The sequence below is a fragment of the Portunus trituberculatus genome, chromosome 36 (assembly GCF_017591435.1).
Source record: "Portunus trituberculatus isolate SZX2019 chromosome 36, ASM1759143v1, whole genome shotgun sequence".
Lineage (NCBI taxonomy): Eukaryota > Metazoa > Arthropoda > Malacostraca > Decapoda > Portunidae > Portunus > Portunus trituberculatus.
The window spans coordinates 1,885,295-1,901,724 of NC_059290.1; the positions used below are offsets into that span (position 1 = coordinate 1,885,295).

The 16,430-nt window shown below is 37.6% G+C and overlaps 2 protein-coding genes across 5 annotated transcripts in view; both read left to right on the forward strand.

The window, feature by feature from the left end:
* The window catches only part of LOC123513448 (acid-sensing ion channel 1A-like), a 31,455-nt gene extending 18,388 nt beyond the window's left edge, over positions 1-13,067 (forward strand). Inside the window, exons 10-11 of the mRNA XM_045270607.1 lie at positions 10,656-10,767; positions 12,886-13,067. Of these exons, the coding sequence (XP_045126542.1) occupies positions 10,656-10,767; positions 12,886-13,067 (294 nt within the window). The remainder of the gene's footprint in view (positions 1-10,655; positions 10,768-12,885) is intronic.
* Positions 13,068-13,792: 725 nt separating this feature from the next.
* LOC123513538 (Down syndrome cell adhesion molecule homolog) overlaps positions 13,793-16,430 on the forward strand; it is a 75,150-nt gene continuing 72,512 nt past the window's right edge. The window contains exon 1 of one of the 4 annotated variants that reach the window (XM_045270769.1): positions 13,793-13,883. The gene's annotated coding sequence lies outside the window, so the exon portion shown is untranslated. Of the gene's footprint in view, positions 13,983-16,430 lie in introns of all 4 variants that reach the window. The other 3 variants (XM_045270768.1, XM_045270767.1, XM_045270770.1) reach the window with 3 other exon arrangements.

Here is a 16,430-nt window from a genome sequence, read left to right on the forward strand (position 1 = left end):
AGCCAGCTCAAGTTTGAACACCGGTGCGTCACGAGGAGAGAAGAGCGAGATATCGACGAGAGGACGGAATCTATGCTGTTTATGATTTATTACGGTGAGAAGGTGGGATAACTTATGACCGTTGCTGTGCATGCTGGGTCCGTGAAGTCATACTTAAGCCTAAAATTGCCCTTTATCATTTATGTGCGACTTGATAAGCTTCAAATGCCACAGAATAGGGTAGTTTCTTATTTTAGAACAGTGGTAAAGGTCCTGAAATGCTACGAGGCCGAGGTAGAAATGATAAGAATGTATCAACGAAAATGAAATGGGTGAGGAAAATTGAGATGAATGTGAATCAGACGTGTTGAAATTTGATAGAGGAAACAATAGTAAAAGCAGGAAATGTGTCAGAAGAGAAAGAAAGAGAAAGAAAAAAGGAAAGCTTTGTTTGGTGTAAGTGGGTAAATGGAAAGATGGTTGTAAAATGTGTGAAAAATAACTGAGGAGAGAATAAATGCGAAAGTGAGTAATAAAAAGATGAAAATGAAGAAATTAAATGCAGAAAAAAAAATGCCACAAGAAAAAAAGAGATGAAAATGCAGAAGAAAAAAATGACAAGAGAAGAGATGGAAATGAAAGAAAGAGTAAATGCAGAAGAAAACAAAATAATACTAGAGAAGAAAACAGGAAAAAGAGATGAGAAAAAAATGAAAGTTTATTAGGAAAGCCTAAAAAAAAAAAAACCGAGAAGTGAACAGAGAAGAAGAAAAGGAAAAATAAACCACGAACAACAAAACGACCAAATTACGCAAAAAAAAAAAAAAAACGAAAAAAACGAAAAAAAATCAACAAAAGAAAAAGAAAACCGAGTGGAAACTAAAGAAAAAAAAACAATACCACTAAACAATGAATGAAAAAAAAAAAAAAAATCACACGTGCGTAACATTGTTTTGGCTAACTATCTCAGACCTGCACGAGAATTGGTATCTAAGTGGGCCTTTTGTTTAACCACTTTTCTTGCCCTTGGCCAGATTTCCCCTCTTACAAAAAAAGAAAAAAAAAGATTTCCCTTCTTACAAAAAAAAGAAAAGATTTCCTCTACAAAAAAGCGAAAAAAAAAGATTTCCTCTACAAAGAAAGCGAAGAAAAAAATTTCCCCTCTTACAGAAAAGCAAGAAAAAAAACCAACTTACAAAGAAGCGAAAAATAAAGATTTCCCCTCTTACAAAAAGCAAAAAAAAAAAAAAAAAAAAAAATATATATATATATATATATATATATATATATATATATATATATATATATATATATATATATATATATATATATATATCCTCTCACAAAAGGCAAAAAAAAAAAATTCCCTTACAAAAAAAAACAGATTTCCTTACATACAAAAAGATTTCCCCTCTTACAAAAAGCAAAAAAAAAGATTTCCTCTTACAAAAAGCAAAAAAAAAAAAAAAATTTCCCCTCTTACATAAGAGCAAAAAAAAAAAAAAAATTTCCTATTACAAAAAAGCGAAAAAAAACAGATTTCACCTCTAACAAAAAGCAAAACACACACACACTTAAAAAAAAAACAATTTCTCCTCTTACAAAAAGCAAAAAGCAACAAAAACAGATTTTCCCTCTTAGAAAAAGCAAAACACACACACACACACACACACACACACACACAAAAAAAAAAAAAAAAAATTCTCTTACAAAAGCAGAAAAAGATTTCCCCTCTTACTAAAAGCAAGAAAAAAAAGATTTCCCCGCTTAAAACAAAGTAAATAAAAAACTTCCCCTCCTACAAAAAAAGCACAAAAAAAAAAAAAAAAATTCCTTACAAAAAAGAAAGATTTCCCTTCTTACAAAAAATACACATTTCCCCTCTTACATAAAAGCAAAAAAAGAAAAAAGATTTCCCCTCCTACAAAAAAAAATACAGATTTCCCCTCCTACAAAAAAAGCAAACGGATTTCCCCTCTTACAAAAAAAAAAAAAAAAAAATAGATTTCCCCTAAAAAAAAAGCAGATTTCCCCTCTTATAAAAAAAACAGATTTCCCCTCTTATAAAAAGAAACTGATTTCCCCTCTTACAAAAAAAAAAAAAACATTTCCCCTCTTACAAGAAAAAGATTTCTCCTCTTAAAAAAGCTGATTTCCCCTCTTACCCAAAAAAACATTTCCTCTTACAAGAAAAAGATTTCCCCTCTTACAAAAAACAAACAGATTTCCCCTCCTACAAAAAAAAAGAGATTTCCCCTCTTACAAAAAAAAAAAAACCAGATTTCCCCCCTTACAAAAAAAAAAGATTTCCCTTCTTACAAAAAAAAAAGATTCCTTCTCTTAGAAAAAAAAAGATTTCCCCTCTTACAAGAAATAGATTTTCACTATTACAAAAAAAAAAAAAAAAAAAAAAAAAATCCGTAAAAAAAAAATTCCCTTACAAAAAAAAATAAATAAATAAACAGATTTCCCCTCACAAAAAAAAAAAAAAAAAAAATCTCGATGCCCAACTAGTGTCCCTTGACCGTCGCGAAGACAACACCCACACTGCGAGTCACCACTTAGCGAGACAAGACTTAACTCACGAGGCATTACAGTCCTTCCTTCACAATTTACAGCTCTCTTGTATAAACACGGCGCTACTGAAGCCATTATCTGATATTTATGGGAACCTCCTCCTTAATTTATATTCATTCTTCCCCAGTAGTTTTATATCAAGGACGTTTCGCAGCTTCTCTTTTCCTCAATTCTTTCCAAATTTTATGATGTTTTAAAAGTTTTTACTTCAATATTTCCACGTTGTCTTAATGTTTTTTCCTATTTTGTTACTTTTAATTATTTTTTTTCTTCTTTTCTTACTCGTTTCTTATCTTACAACTTTTCTTTTTAATTCTTTTTTTTACATTTTTTTCCTTATTTGACTATTTTTTATTTCTCATATTTTACTCTTTAGGCCATTTCTACTTTTCTCATCTTTGCTTCTGTTGCATTTCTTCTGTTCTCTATTTACTATCTTCTTATTTCACAGCCTTCTATATCTCTTCTTTTACTCCTTTCCCATTTCAACACCTCTTCTTCTTTTACTAATATCTCATCTCATTACCAATATTTCCTTTTTTTTTTCATCTTTCTATCCTTTGCTATTTCACCACGTATATCTTCTCCTTTTCATAATTTTCTCTCTTCTCTCACCAGCTCTCCTTCGTTGCCCCTATACACACTTCAGCACAGAACAAACAGGAACCCTTTTAGAAGTCCGTGAATCTAAATGTACAGAATCCAGGTCACGACATACGAGAAAAGCATCCCTCACTTGCTCTCTAAATGGAATCCAAACACCACGTCCATTAGGTAAGCGATTCATACAGCATAAGATTGATTGAAGAAGGATCCACGCGGGTTTAAGAGGGATTCAAATGGAGTTATGAGAATTAGAGCATTGTTAAGAGCGATCTATAAAATGATGAGAGACTTTACATGAAATTTATAGAAGCTCGAAGGGGCGGAGAGAAGGATGGGAGAAATAAATGAAAGCCGTGGAGATTAATGGAGGTGTTTATGGCGTTTTTGTGTGCTGGTGGCGCCGGCGTGTTTACATTCATGGCCTGTAATCCGGGAAGGTGGAGTAATGTAACACTGGAACGTGAATTATGATCTCGTTGGTGGAAGCACGCGACGGTTCCCTTGCTTATAGTACACGTGGAAAGAAAACTCACTGTCCGCCCCGTGTGTTGCAGAAGTTCACTACTGCAGGGGCTTTGCTTGCAGACGGTGCGTGACTGTATTAAGAGGAACGTGTTTGATGTTGTCTTGTGTGATGGAGGGTTTAGATCGTGTTTGTTGGTGCTGTACATGATAGAGCACAGTGATCCATCTATATCTTGGACCACTGCAGCTCAAATTGGTAATCAATGAGGGCTAATAATAGATTGTTGAGGTGTTCTGGTGGTGTTTTATATAGTAGGTCATTGATAAGGTGCTTGCTTGTATGATAGCGAGTTTTAGTGTATATTTGAATGTTTTTTATATAATAGGTGAATTTATCAGGTGTTTGACTGTTAGGTTTAGGTGTTTTGGTCGTGTTTTATATGGTAGGTCATTGATAAGGTGTTTACTTGTATGATAGTATGCGAGTTTTAGTGCTTGTTTCAGGGTGTTTTATATAATACGTGAATTATAAAGTGTTTGATTACATGATGGAAAAATTAGAAGGTGTTTCATCGTGTTTTATATGAGAGGTTTCAGGTGTGTTTGGTTATGTTTTTACTATGATAGAGAATTTTAGAATGTGTTTGATATTGTTTTATTTGATGGATAACTTTTTGATAAGTAATCTTTTCTAAGAATCTCATAAAGTCATTCCAGTCTTGAAACATTTTTGTATAAGCAGGAAGGTGGAGGCGAAGGAAGACATTGATCGGAGAGATTTACTTTTTCCTTACTAGCCTCGCTGCTGTATTGGCCAGACAGGTGTGTGGGTTGTGCAGGTGAGAAAACACAGCACGAGGCAAGAGATCTTTATTTTCCTATCGCTTCGCTGAACAATATCTGAAGATGACTGTTCGTCGAAACGTCAGAAAGATAAAAATGTCTTGCTTCATCCTGTGTTCTCGTGCCAACGCAATCCTTGTTCCGCTGTGCTACCAGAACCTCCACACCGAATCTCACAAAGGGATATTTTTGACTGGCCACGGAAACAAATCCGGCAGAAACATATTGATTAAAACAAATATTTTTGGATGCGTTGGAGAGTGGAGGTGAAGAGAAACATGGATATTACCAGATGAATGTCAGACTAGTTTCGTTATTGTTTCATGGGGACTAAGGAGTATAGGACGTTCCTCAGTTTCTCTAATGAAGCGATAGGAAAACTCTCCACTTTGCAATATCAGATCAAAAGAAGCTATCAGAAAGTAGATTTTCGAACAAACCAATGCCGTAAGATACACTCAGGTTCAGCAGTTGCTCTAAAGAAGTAATATCAAAACTTAAAGGAAGCAAACTTCCTTCACAAGTCTCCTTTCATCTTCACTTTGCAAAATTTGATAACGATAAGCTATCTATCTACAGACCATGCCGGGAATCCCACACAGGTGGCCCAGACAAACCATCACACACTCTTACGCACATCATTCACAGTCTTATCACCACCGGGCCCCGCTTGAAAGAGATAGTCTCGTGGACCACCAAACTACAAGAGAAGCTAATACAAATCATATTTCGAACCAGCCACTGAAATAAGGCGAACCGTTCGTGCGTTCACATCACAGCAGGAAATGTGTAAAATAAAACATCACGTGAAAATATACTGACCTGATGATGATAAAAAACAGCAAGTCCAGCATGTAGCATACAAATGCATTAACAGAAAAATACACTGCATAAAACTGATCTGTAATACCCATGTCGGCGGAATGAATACTTAACATCCAACAGAGTGATAGATAATGCTGGATGTTTTAAAGGCGCAGATTCTGATATATATATAATACACTTTTTATAAACGCTCACATCAACAATGGAAGAAATGAAATGTAAATTGAATGGCTTCGTGATGCAGAGAGAGAGAGAGAGAGAGAGAGAGAGAGAGAGAGAGAGAGAGAGAGAGAGAGAGAGAGAGAGAGAGAGAGAGAGAGAGAGAGAGAGAGAGAGAGAGAGAGAGAGAGAGTCAGTACAGGTTTTGTTAATTTTTCTCCTTCTCATCAAGGATCGCACCAGCTGATATGTGTACTCTATTGTCTCTTGCTTTCTTCTCTATTTGTCTTCCGCCCCGCCGCGACTCAGAATACACGTGTGGTCTATGACATTTGCAATTCCGCCGATAGAATTTGCATGGCGGTCATCAGAGCAGCGAATGACTATGAATATGGGAACAGGACACTACGGAAAGGCGTCAAGGAGTAATATTGATAAAAATACACTGGGATAAAAGATAAAGACGCAAAAATAGTGACAAAGAGAGATGGATTGTGTAATTCTAACAGTAAAAATGTAAATCGAAAGGTAAAAAAAGAATATTAGGGTTGAAATATTTCAATACTTACTGATATTCAGTTAAAAGTTAGAGACATGGGTGAAAAAATGAATTGAGCGAGTCTTAAAGCAAAAAAAGTAAAAATATAAAAGATAAGCTGAAAATAACTCAATATTTACGAAAAAAAGCTTTGGGCAAACAAAAATTGAGAAAAAAAATAATGAAAGAGGGAAGCCATGCTTATATTAGGAGTTTTCTTTAAAAATATGCATATAAAGTGAGAAAAAAACATAGAAAACCATGAAAAAAATAAAAAAACCTAAAAAAAGAAAACCATGAGTAAAAAGAGAAAACATTTGAATGAAAACATAACAAAACGACATATCATGATAAAAGAAAAAAAAAAATAGAAGCAGAATTAGACGTTTAAGGAGAGAGAGAAAAAAAAGATGAAGAAAACGGACATGCTAAAGAGGGTAACTAAGACAATACAGTATACACACTTGAGATGGAATGCGACTCTGTTTATGTAAAAGACTTGAGAGGTGGTAAGAAGTAATATCAGAGGTCACTAGTGGCTTATTAGAAGGACGCAGAGGAGATATGAGAGGGAAGAGGAAGCAAAGGACAAAGGTGGAGTTAAAGGGCATACAATTACAGGACTTTGCCACGGGGCTCATCTCCGTCTCCTGAGCCAAGAGCCTTCCGCGGAATTAACAGCCAACATATTTTTATCCTTTTTAAGCCTCTCACCTCCATCAAACAGTGAACAAATAAATAAATGGGTTAAATATATCAGTGAATGAATAAGACTCTGTAATAAAATCGACAATTCAATGGAGTTAAGGGGCATATAAATAGAGGGACTTTGCCACAGGGCTCATCTCCGTCTCCTGAGCGAAGACTCTTAGGTATAATCAACATTTTTTTTCTTCTTTTAAATTGTTCCTTCTCACCTCCGTCAAATAGTGAATGAATAAATAAAATAAGTAAATAGATAAGTGAATAAATAAAGCAGTGTAATAAGTCGAGAATTCAAAGAGATGTAGCTAAATGAGATAAACTGAAGAAAATGGAAATGAATGAAGAATTACGTACATGGAAAAAAAGAGAAAACCAGCTAAAAATATGCCAACAAATAAATAAATCAATAAAGGGATGAATAGATAACCAAGAAACATGATGATCTAATAAATTATATAAATCGATAATGTAAAATAAAATCATGAGAGAAAGGAAAAAAATGAACACGGCAAATTGTATATATATAATAGAAAATGCATCATAAAAAAAAACAGATTACATAGATTACAAACAGACAGACAATTACACAGATTGCATAGATTACAAACGAACAGACAGATTACAAAGATTACATAGATTACAAGCTAAGAAGGAAACAGACAGAAAAACAGCAAAACAAAGTGAGTCACGCAACACAAGGACAGTAAATGCCGTAGAAAAAAAAAAAAAAAAATACACAGAAGAGTAAAATGAACAAAAGAAAATTTATATACGAAAACAAAAGAAGCCAATGCACGCAACAGAAGCAGAAAATAAAGACAGAAAATTGTTATAGAAAAAGATGATGAATATGACGAAAATAAAATACACATAAAGGGAATATAAAGGCGGAATTTTGCACGAGTAGAATACAATAAAGCAAAAAAAAAAAAAGCGAAGAAAGCAGAAAAAGATGATGAATATGACGAAAATAAAATACAAGGCGGAATTTTGCACGAATAGAACAGGTAAAAGCAAAATAAAAAGCGAAGAAATAGGGTGTGAAAATAAAACAAGTAGAATAAAATGAAGGATGAAAAGTAACACAGAAAAAAAAAGAAAACTAAGAAAGATTGAAAGAAAAATAGGCCAAAATAAAAATGACGAGAAAATGAAAAGAAAAAAAAAGAAAGAAATGGAAAATGAAGACAAAAGAAAGGGGAAAAAAGAAAACCAGCTAAATATATAAGCTAACAAATAAATAAATAGATGCACCAAAATAACGACAACAAAATGAAGGATGTGAGATAATACAGAAAAAAAAAACGAAAATAAACAAAGGTAAAAAGAAAATTTGACCAAAAACAAAAGAAAACGGACAAAAAGAATAAAAGAGAGGAAAAAAAATGAAGAGAAAAGAAAGGCGGGAAAAAAAGAAAGGTCAAAAGGAAAATAAATGATGGCAGGGTATAAAGGAAAGATGAAAAAAGAAAAAGACAAAAAAAAAAAAAAAAAAAACATCAAAGGAGACAACGAGCAGAAAGCGTTCACCTCCTGAATAAAGGATGGAGAGTCGCTGGAGATCAATGATAGCTTTAAATAACAAGACAAATGGTATTAATAAAATTTGCATACGGAGTTCAAGTTGTCACAGGAAAAAAAAAAGAAAAACAAAAGTAAAAAAAAAATAAAGAAATTAGAAGTAAACACAAAATAAGGAGGGAAAAAAAGGAAAAAAAAATGCACGGTGAACTTCAAATAAAATAAAATATGAAGGAAATTAAAGGAAAGAATAAAACGAAGAGAGAAAAAAAGTAGAAATAATAGAAAAGCGTTTATTTCGAAGTAAACACGGAATAAGGAAGGAAAAGGAGGAAAGAAAAGTATACGGTGAACTTCAAATTGAATAAAACAAAAGGAAATTAAAGAAAAGAAAGAAAAAACGAAAAGAAAGTAAAAAACAATAAAAAAAAAATTGCTAACCTCGACGTAAACGCGAAATAAGAAAAGAAAGAAGGAAAAAAGTGCACAGTTAACTTTAAATGAAATAAAACACAAAGGAAATTCAAGGAAAGGAAAGAAAAATACGAAAAAAAGGAATTAAAAAAAATAATAAAGAAATGTTCTCATCTCGAAGTAAACATGAAATAAGGAAGAAAAAGAAGAAAAAAAGAATATACGTTGAATTCAAACGAAATAAAATAAAGGAAATTAAAGGAAAGAAAAGAAGAAGAAAACGAAGGAAAAGAAAGAAATAAAGGAACACAAAAACAGTGCAGAAATACGCTTACCTTGAAATTAAGAGAAAATAAGGAAGGAAAAGAAGGGAAAAAAGTATACGCTGAAATAAAACAAAGAAAATCAAAGGAAAGAAAGGAAAAATAGTAAAGAAATGCGCTTTTCTCGAAATAAACACGAACAAAGGAAGGAAAAAGAAGGAAAAAATGAACTTCAAACGAAATAAAACAAAAAGGAAATTAAAGAAAAAAGAAAAAAAGGAAAAGAAAGAAAAAAAATAAGATAAAAAATAATAGAGAAATGCACTGATCTCGAAATAAACACGAAAAAAGGAAGGAAAAAGAAGGAAAAAAGTATATGGTGAACTTCAAACGAAATAAAACAAAGAAAATCAAATGAAAAGAAAGGAAAAAAAAAGAAAAAAAAACAGTATAGAAATGCGCTTATCTTGAAATAAACACGAAAAAAGGAAGGAAAAAGAAGGAAAAAAAAAACGTATATGGTGAACTTCAAACGAAATAAAACAAAGAAAATCAAATGAAAAAAAGGAAGAAACACACACCCTTATCTTCCAGCGAATACAAACACACAATAGAGAAAATGAAATAAAAACAAAATGCTTAGTTTGAAAGAAATTACAACACAAAATAATGATAAAAAAAAAAAAAAAACACGCGCTTTACTTGAAACATGATAAAACTAATTACATTTTAACGCTTTGATTATTTTTATTTTCTGTTAGGTTGGCAATAATGGCGGTGATAATATCGAGGAATGGAAGTCTGAATAGCTTTATGATGATTAGTTAGCTTATAAATACTTCCTTTCGCTGTTTATCTTTTGCAGCGCTCTCTCTCTCTCTCTCTCTCTCTCTCTCTCTGTCTGTCTGTCTGTCTGTCTGTCTGTCTGTCTGTCTGTCTGTCTCTCTCTTTCTCTTCTCTGTCTGTGTGTCTGTCTGTCTGTCTGTCTGTCTGTCTGTCTGTCTGTCTGTCTGTCTGTCTGTCTGTCTGTCTGTCTGTCTGTCTCTCTCTCTCTCTCTCTCTCTCTCTCTCTCTGTGTGTGTGTGTGTGTGTGTGTGTGTGTGTGTGTGTGTGTGTGTGTGTGTGTGTGTGTGTCTGTCTGTCTGTCTGTCTCTCTCTCTCTCTCTCTCTCTCTCTCTCTCTCTCTCTCTCTCTCTCTCTCTGTCTGTCTGTGTGTGTGTGTGTGTGTGTGTGTGTGTGTGTGTGTGTGTGTGTGTGTGTGTGTGTGTGTGTGTCTCTCTCTCTGTCTGTCTGTCTCTCTCTCTCTCTCTCTCTCTCTCTCTCTCTCTCTCTCTCTCTCTCTCTCCAACTTATAACCACATGAAACAGAGAAACAAAACAATTAAAACTCGAAGACTAAACGGAGCCCAGTCCACTTCTCCTCCTCCTCCTCCTCCTCCTCCTCCTCTTCCCGTCTTTGTCCTCGCCCTCCACCTCTTCATCCTTTCTCTTTCCTATTCACTTCCCTTCTTGGCTCGTTAAGTTTTCAATAGTCCCCTCCATCTTTTAGTTTTGTCCCCATGTTCTCTCCTTTATTCTCCCTATACATTTCCCTCCTCCTCCTCCTCCTCCTCCTCTTCTCCTTCCTCTATTTCCCTTCTCATCTTCCTTTGTTCTCAATATCCACCTTTTAAATGACCTTCCAAAGCACATTAGTAGTAAGACTCTACTATATATATTTTTTTCATTAACATTGACCTTTGACCTCCGACTCCTCACAGATGTTCTTCCTTGACCTAATGTACGAGCAAGTCACGGAGAGCCTGACCTACCCACTGGCCTCCCTCGTGGCTGATTTCGGGGGCATGACAGGGCTGCTCTTGGGGGCCTCAGGTGAGTTTGGGCAGTGAGGGTAGGGGTTTAGGAGGCAAAGGTTGGATTTTAAGAGGAGAGGGGGTGAAAAATTGATGCCAGATGCTGAGGGGAGAGCTGGTGTGTGTGTGTGTGTGTGTGTGTGTGTGTGAGTAAATAGGCTGGTAGGTGAAGCTGGAGACGGTTGAAGCTGTGCGTGTAAGGAATGAAGGGTATATGAATAGATACACTGTGTGGAAGAAATATTAGAGACTGTGCGGAAGAGAAAAATGTATGTGGAAGAGATGATGAAAGGAAGTTCTGTGAGGCTGAACTTTGTGGTGCTGTGGAAGAGGCAAGCTGTGTGGAAGCGATGAGAGCTCACTAGAGGAGTACCTTACGGATTCGTGCAAGATATAATATTGTGCTGGAAGAGATGATGCATGTTATGAGGAAGAAACTGAAGGATGTAGAAGGGAAGATGTAGAAGAGATATAAAAGATGTAGAAGAGAAGAGAAGCTACAACATACAACATTGAAGAGGCGTTGAGGGGCGGCCAGAGAAAGGAAAGCACGGATGGATAGGAGAGATGAAAGATTGAACCAAAGGAGGGAAAGAAGGGGAGGGAAACTGAGGAAAAAAAAGGGGAAAAGGATAGAAAAGAGATGTATTTGAAAGGATGGATGGATAGAAGGGGTGTGAAAAAATAAATGGGAATAGGAAAGAGATAAGGTTGAACGGAAAGAGGGAGGGAAGGGAGAAGTGAGAATGAAAAAAAAGAGGAAGAAAAAAAAAAAAGAGGGAGGAGGATAGGAAGGACGTGAAAAGGAATAGCAAACCTAAATCTGACTCTGGCGACGTGACGGGACCGATGTGTCTGTCTTTTCGGTGACTAGACGCGGGGTTTCCTTACTGTTCTTGGTGAAAAATTGACGGTGTTTTGCTGCGAGACAGATACAGAGAAATAGAAAATGCTATTTGTTGCCTACATTCCATCCTTTTCTTAGGCAAGCGAGGTGGAATTGCGCGTGTCGTGTTTTCTCTTGTATTTAGTCTTTTCTTTCTCTTACAAAGGGGAGCTATAAAAGAAAAGCTTTAAACAAACGAGAAACCGCTGAACTCCATAAGAATTAATTTTTCATCTATGAATAATATTTTTCGATCTTTTACGAGTGAAGGAGGGTGGCCACGGCATAGAAAAAGGGGGAAACGAAGAGAGAGAGAGAGAGAGAGAGAGAGAGAGAGAGAGAGAGAGAGAGAGAGAGAGAGAGAGAGAGAGCTGATTTACCACTCCTATAAACTAAAGGCAAAAATATATATAATACTAATTCCTTAAAAACATCCTTAAAAAAACCTTTCCTGTTAGATCAAAAGTTTACGTGGAGTTTACAAAAGCAAGGTGAGATTCGTATTACCGTTTTTTATTCATTTATTTATTCATTTTCTAGGCTATTTATTTCGCAGGAGGAAGGTCGAGTGAAGATGTTATACCTTTTCAGAATGGAGGGAGGAAGTGGCCTTGTTTGTCAGGTTCACGGCCTCTGCTATTTTATTTCTTGTTATTTTTGTGGTGTTATTGGGAAAGAGGAACCAGACTAACAGCTTTTTTTTTATGTTTTTATTTTATCTCCCTCTTTTTTTTCAAGGTTAGAAAGTCAAGGCCAATTTGAACCCAGCACAATATTTCTTGACGTGCGGTGTGGTGTGGTGTGGTGGTGTGGTGTGGTGTGTGTGTGTGTGTGTGTGTGTGTGTGTGCAGCTCCGGAAACGACTGCTATTCTATTTTTTTAGTCTTACCTGAGCACACAGGTAATATTTTTCCTGTACATATTTTTCCATCTCTTTTATGTTCCTTCGCTTCTTCCTGCTTCTTTTCATCTATCTGCTCTTCCTCTCTCTCCTTCTCCTCCTCCTCCTCCTCCTCCTCCTCCTCCTCCTCCTCCTCCTCCTCCTCCTCCTCCTCCTTCTCCACCTCCTCCTCTTTCCACTCTAGTTCGACCACTTTGTCGTGCTCCTTCACTCCCTCTTTTACCTTTAACAGAAAATCCACAAACCCTTTTTTTTTCCCCTTCCATGTTAATCATCATAAACAAACACGCTTCCTTCACCCGCCTGACCTAACCTGACCTAACATTACCCTACGCATTTTTCCCCGACAGTGCTAACCCTGCTGGAGCTGCTGGAGTGCCTTGTGGTGGGGCTCGCCAGGCTCTACCGACGCCGTAGGAATAAGTCACGCAGCCGCCCCAAGCCAGAGCACCTTTCCTTCCAATACAACTTGAAATGTGACTTCAACCTACCCCCGTCATCCGCTTATGTTATTCCCACTGCGAAGTATTAAGTCGAGCGCGGTCGGAGGCGTTGATAAATGATGTTAATTCTTGCTGATGTGCTTGTAATAACGTGACTCCATCAAAAACTGCCCCAGGAATCCCAGTGACATGTTGCCGCCCGTAAATCTAACGACGAGGGTGAAATTGCTAGTGTTGTGTTGTGTTGTGTTTTTGGTGTTGATAATGTGTCCATGTTAGTGTCGTGTTGTGTTGTGGTGTGCTAACGTGGTGCTTGTGTGTTGTATGGTGGTGTTTTGATGAGAGAGAGAGAGAGAGAGAGAGAGAGAGAGAGAGAGAGAGAGAGAGAGAGAGAGAGAGAGTGAGGGAGAGAAATTCAATGCAGTTTACGGAAGTGGGAAGGGTGAAGGGTGGTGTGTGTGTGTGTGTGTGTGTGTCCATGCACGTGTACCTACGTATTCATGTATGCACGTAGGTAAGTAAGGGCACTATTCTTCAGCCATAATGTCAAATTTACTCGTGGTACGCTGGCGGCCGCATAACGATTCACTAACTCACTCTTATATTCACCTTCCACCTCACACAGTAAATAAATGTAAGCAAACACACGCCCTCTAATTAATCCCCAGTAAAATGCACATCAAAGCCACAGGACCACCACCATCCATTCGAGTAAATAAGGGGAAAGAATATTTTTACGGTACGATATGCTGGGTCGCGTCCCGGCAGCAAAACAAGAGATCCGAGACTAAAGTATTTTGGAACGCCAGGCACCAGTCTTCGCGGTGACCTAGTGGCGAGCGGGCGTGTGTCGTGCCGCTCCGTGCCTCCTATTTCTCGATCAGTGACAGGTGTGATAGCGAAAGGTAAACAAAAGTCAAATAAACGGTAACTAAATATGCCAAAAAATTAATATTGGCGAAGGGAAAACATGTATTAACTTTCCCTTCGGTGGATTCTTGGAGGTTTGTTGAAGGAAAAGTTTGTTAGTAGGAAAATCCGTAGTTTTTTTTTTTTTTTTATCAGATTTTAAGGTTAATTTGTGTTTCTTCAATGAATGGCTGGGAATAAAAGTGAGAGGGGGGTTCACGTGAGCTGCCTGACCGATGCTTTGTGGTTAGTCATTATTCTTCGTTTCCATGTCTCGTTTCCTTCGAATAATTGTGATTCGAGGTGACAAGTTTGGAGAATTCTTATAAATATTTGTCCTTATCTTTATTTCTTTTTCTATCACATCCTTTACTTCTACGTCTCTTGTTTTTCCTCCTCTTCCCCCTCCTCCTCCTCCTCCTCCTCTTTTTATCTTTTGGTTTTCCTGTTCTTTCTTTTCTTTTTCTTGTTTCCCTTTTTATTTCTCTTGTTCCTGCTTCTCCTTCGATTCTGCTTGATTTCTCTCCTCACTTCCATCTGACTCTTCCTCTTCTTCTTCTTTCGACTTTTTTGCTCTTCTCCCTCCGTTTCTTTTTTTTTTCTTTTTCTTCCATTTTTCCTTTCTTTCTTTCCTCCTCCTTCTCCTTCTTCTCCTCCTCTTCTTCTTCCTCCGTCTTCCCCTCTTTGTTTAGTCATTTACTTAACATTTTTTTCCTGCATTGTCATTACCATCGTGGGTATGTTCCATTTTCCCCTCTTTTTCCTTCACTTTTCTCCTCCACCTCTTCCTCCTCCTCCTCCTCCTCCTCCTCCTCTTCCTCGCTCCTCTGCTTACGATCTTTGATGTTTACCTTTTCACTAGCTTGTCGTCTGCAAATTCACTACTTTCCAGCTCGCTTTTTCCTTCTTTTTCCAAGCCTTCACCCTGTTGCTAATTCTCTTCCTCTCGTTAATTCTTTCCTCCTAATCCTCTTCCTCCTTCTCCTCCTCTTCCTATTCTTCTTCTTTCTCTTTTTCCTTTTTTTTATTTTTTCTTCTTATTCTTATTTTCTTTTCTTTCTTTTCCTCCTCCTCCTCCTCCTCCTCCTCCTCCTCCTCCTCCTCTTCCTCCTCCTCCTCCTACACCTTCCCCCTGTAATCCTCTTCTTGTTATTTTTGTTTTTATTCTTGTTCCTCCTCTTCCTCCCGCTCCCGGTCAATCTCCCCTTCCTCCTCCTCTCCTCCCTTCCCTCCTTTCCTCCTCCTCCTCCTCCTCCTAGTTCTCTTCCTCTACTTGATCAATGGTACTACATATTTTCCTCTAGGTAATAGAGAGAGAGAGAGAGAGAGAGAGAGAGAGAGAGAGAGAGAGAGAGAGAGAGAGAGAGAGAGAGAGAGAGGAAACGTGACAGATAAGCACAACTAAATGATTAAAAAATACATTGAGAGAGAGAGAGAGGAAACGTGACAGATAAACACATCTAAATGATTAAAAAATACATTGAGAGAGAGAGAGAGAGAGAGAGAGAGAGAGAGAGAGAGAGAGAGAGAGAGAGAGAGAGAGAGAGAGAGACTTAATTTAGTCAGTAATTATTTCTCAGAGAATTAAACGCAAACTAAATTCTCAGCCGCCCAGCTTTCTGTTACACGTCCATTCCAGAATAGCATCAATTTCAACTTTTAAGCCGAAGGCGGAAATAATAGTAGCAAATAATGGAAAGTACCACCACCACCACCACCACCACCATTACTACTGCTACTACTATCATTTCTACATACTACTACTATTACTTCTACATACTACTACTATTACTTCTACATACTACTACTATTACTGCTACTACTACTGCTACTACCACTACTACTATATTATCAATACTATTACTACTACTAGTACTACTACTACTACTGCCACTACTACTACTCCTACTATTATTTCTATAGTACTACTACTGCTGCTACTTTGTTTTCACACACCATTACTATTACTTCTGCTGCCACTGCTGCTACTGCCACCACTGCTGCTGCTACTGCTGCTGCTGCCACCACCACTGCTGCTGCTGCTGCTGCCACTGCTGCTGCACCTGCTGCTGCCACTGCTGCCACCACCACCACCACCCACTATTGTTTCTATGGAACTGGTGCCACTGCTGCCACTATTGTTTCACACCACCTGCCACCATACCACCACTGCTGCTACCACTGGTGCTGCCACTGCCACCACTGCTGCTGCTGCTGCTGCTGCACCACCACTGTCACCACCACCACCACCACGCTGCCACTGCCATTACTGCCACTGCTGTGCCACCACCTGTGTTGCACCACCACCACTGCATGTTGCACCACCACTGCTGCTGCTGCACCACTGCCACCACCACCACCACTGCCACCACTGCCACCACCACTGCTGCTATCACCACCATGTTGCACTGCCACCACCACTGCTGCCACTGCCACCACCACCACCACCTGCTGCTGCTGCTGCTGCTGCTGCTGCTGCTGCTGCTGCCACCACTGCCACTGCTGCTTACCACCACTTAATCACTGCTGCTGCTGCTGCTGCT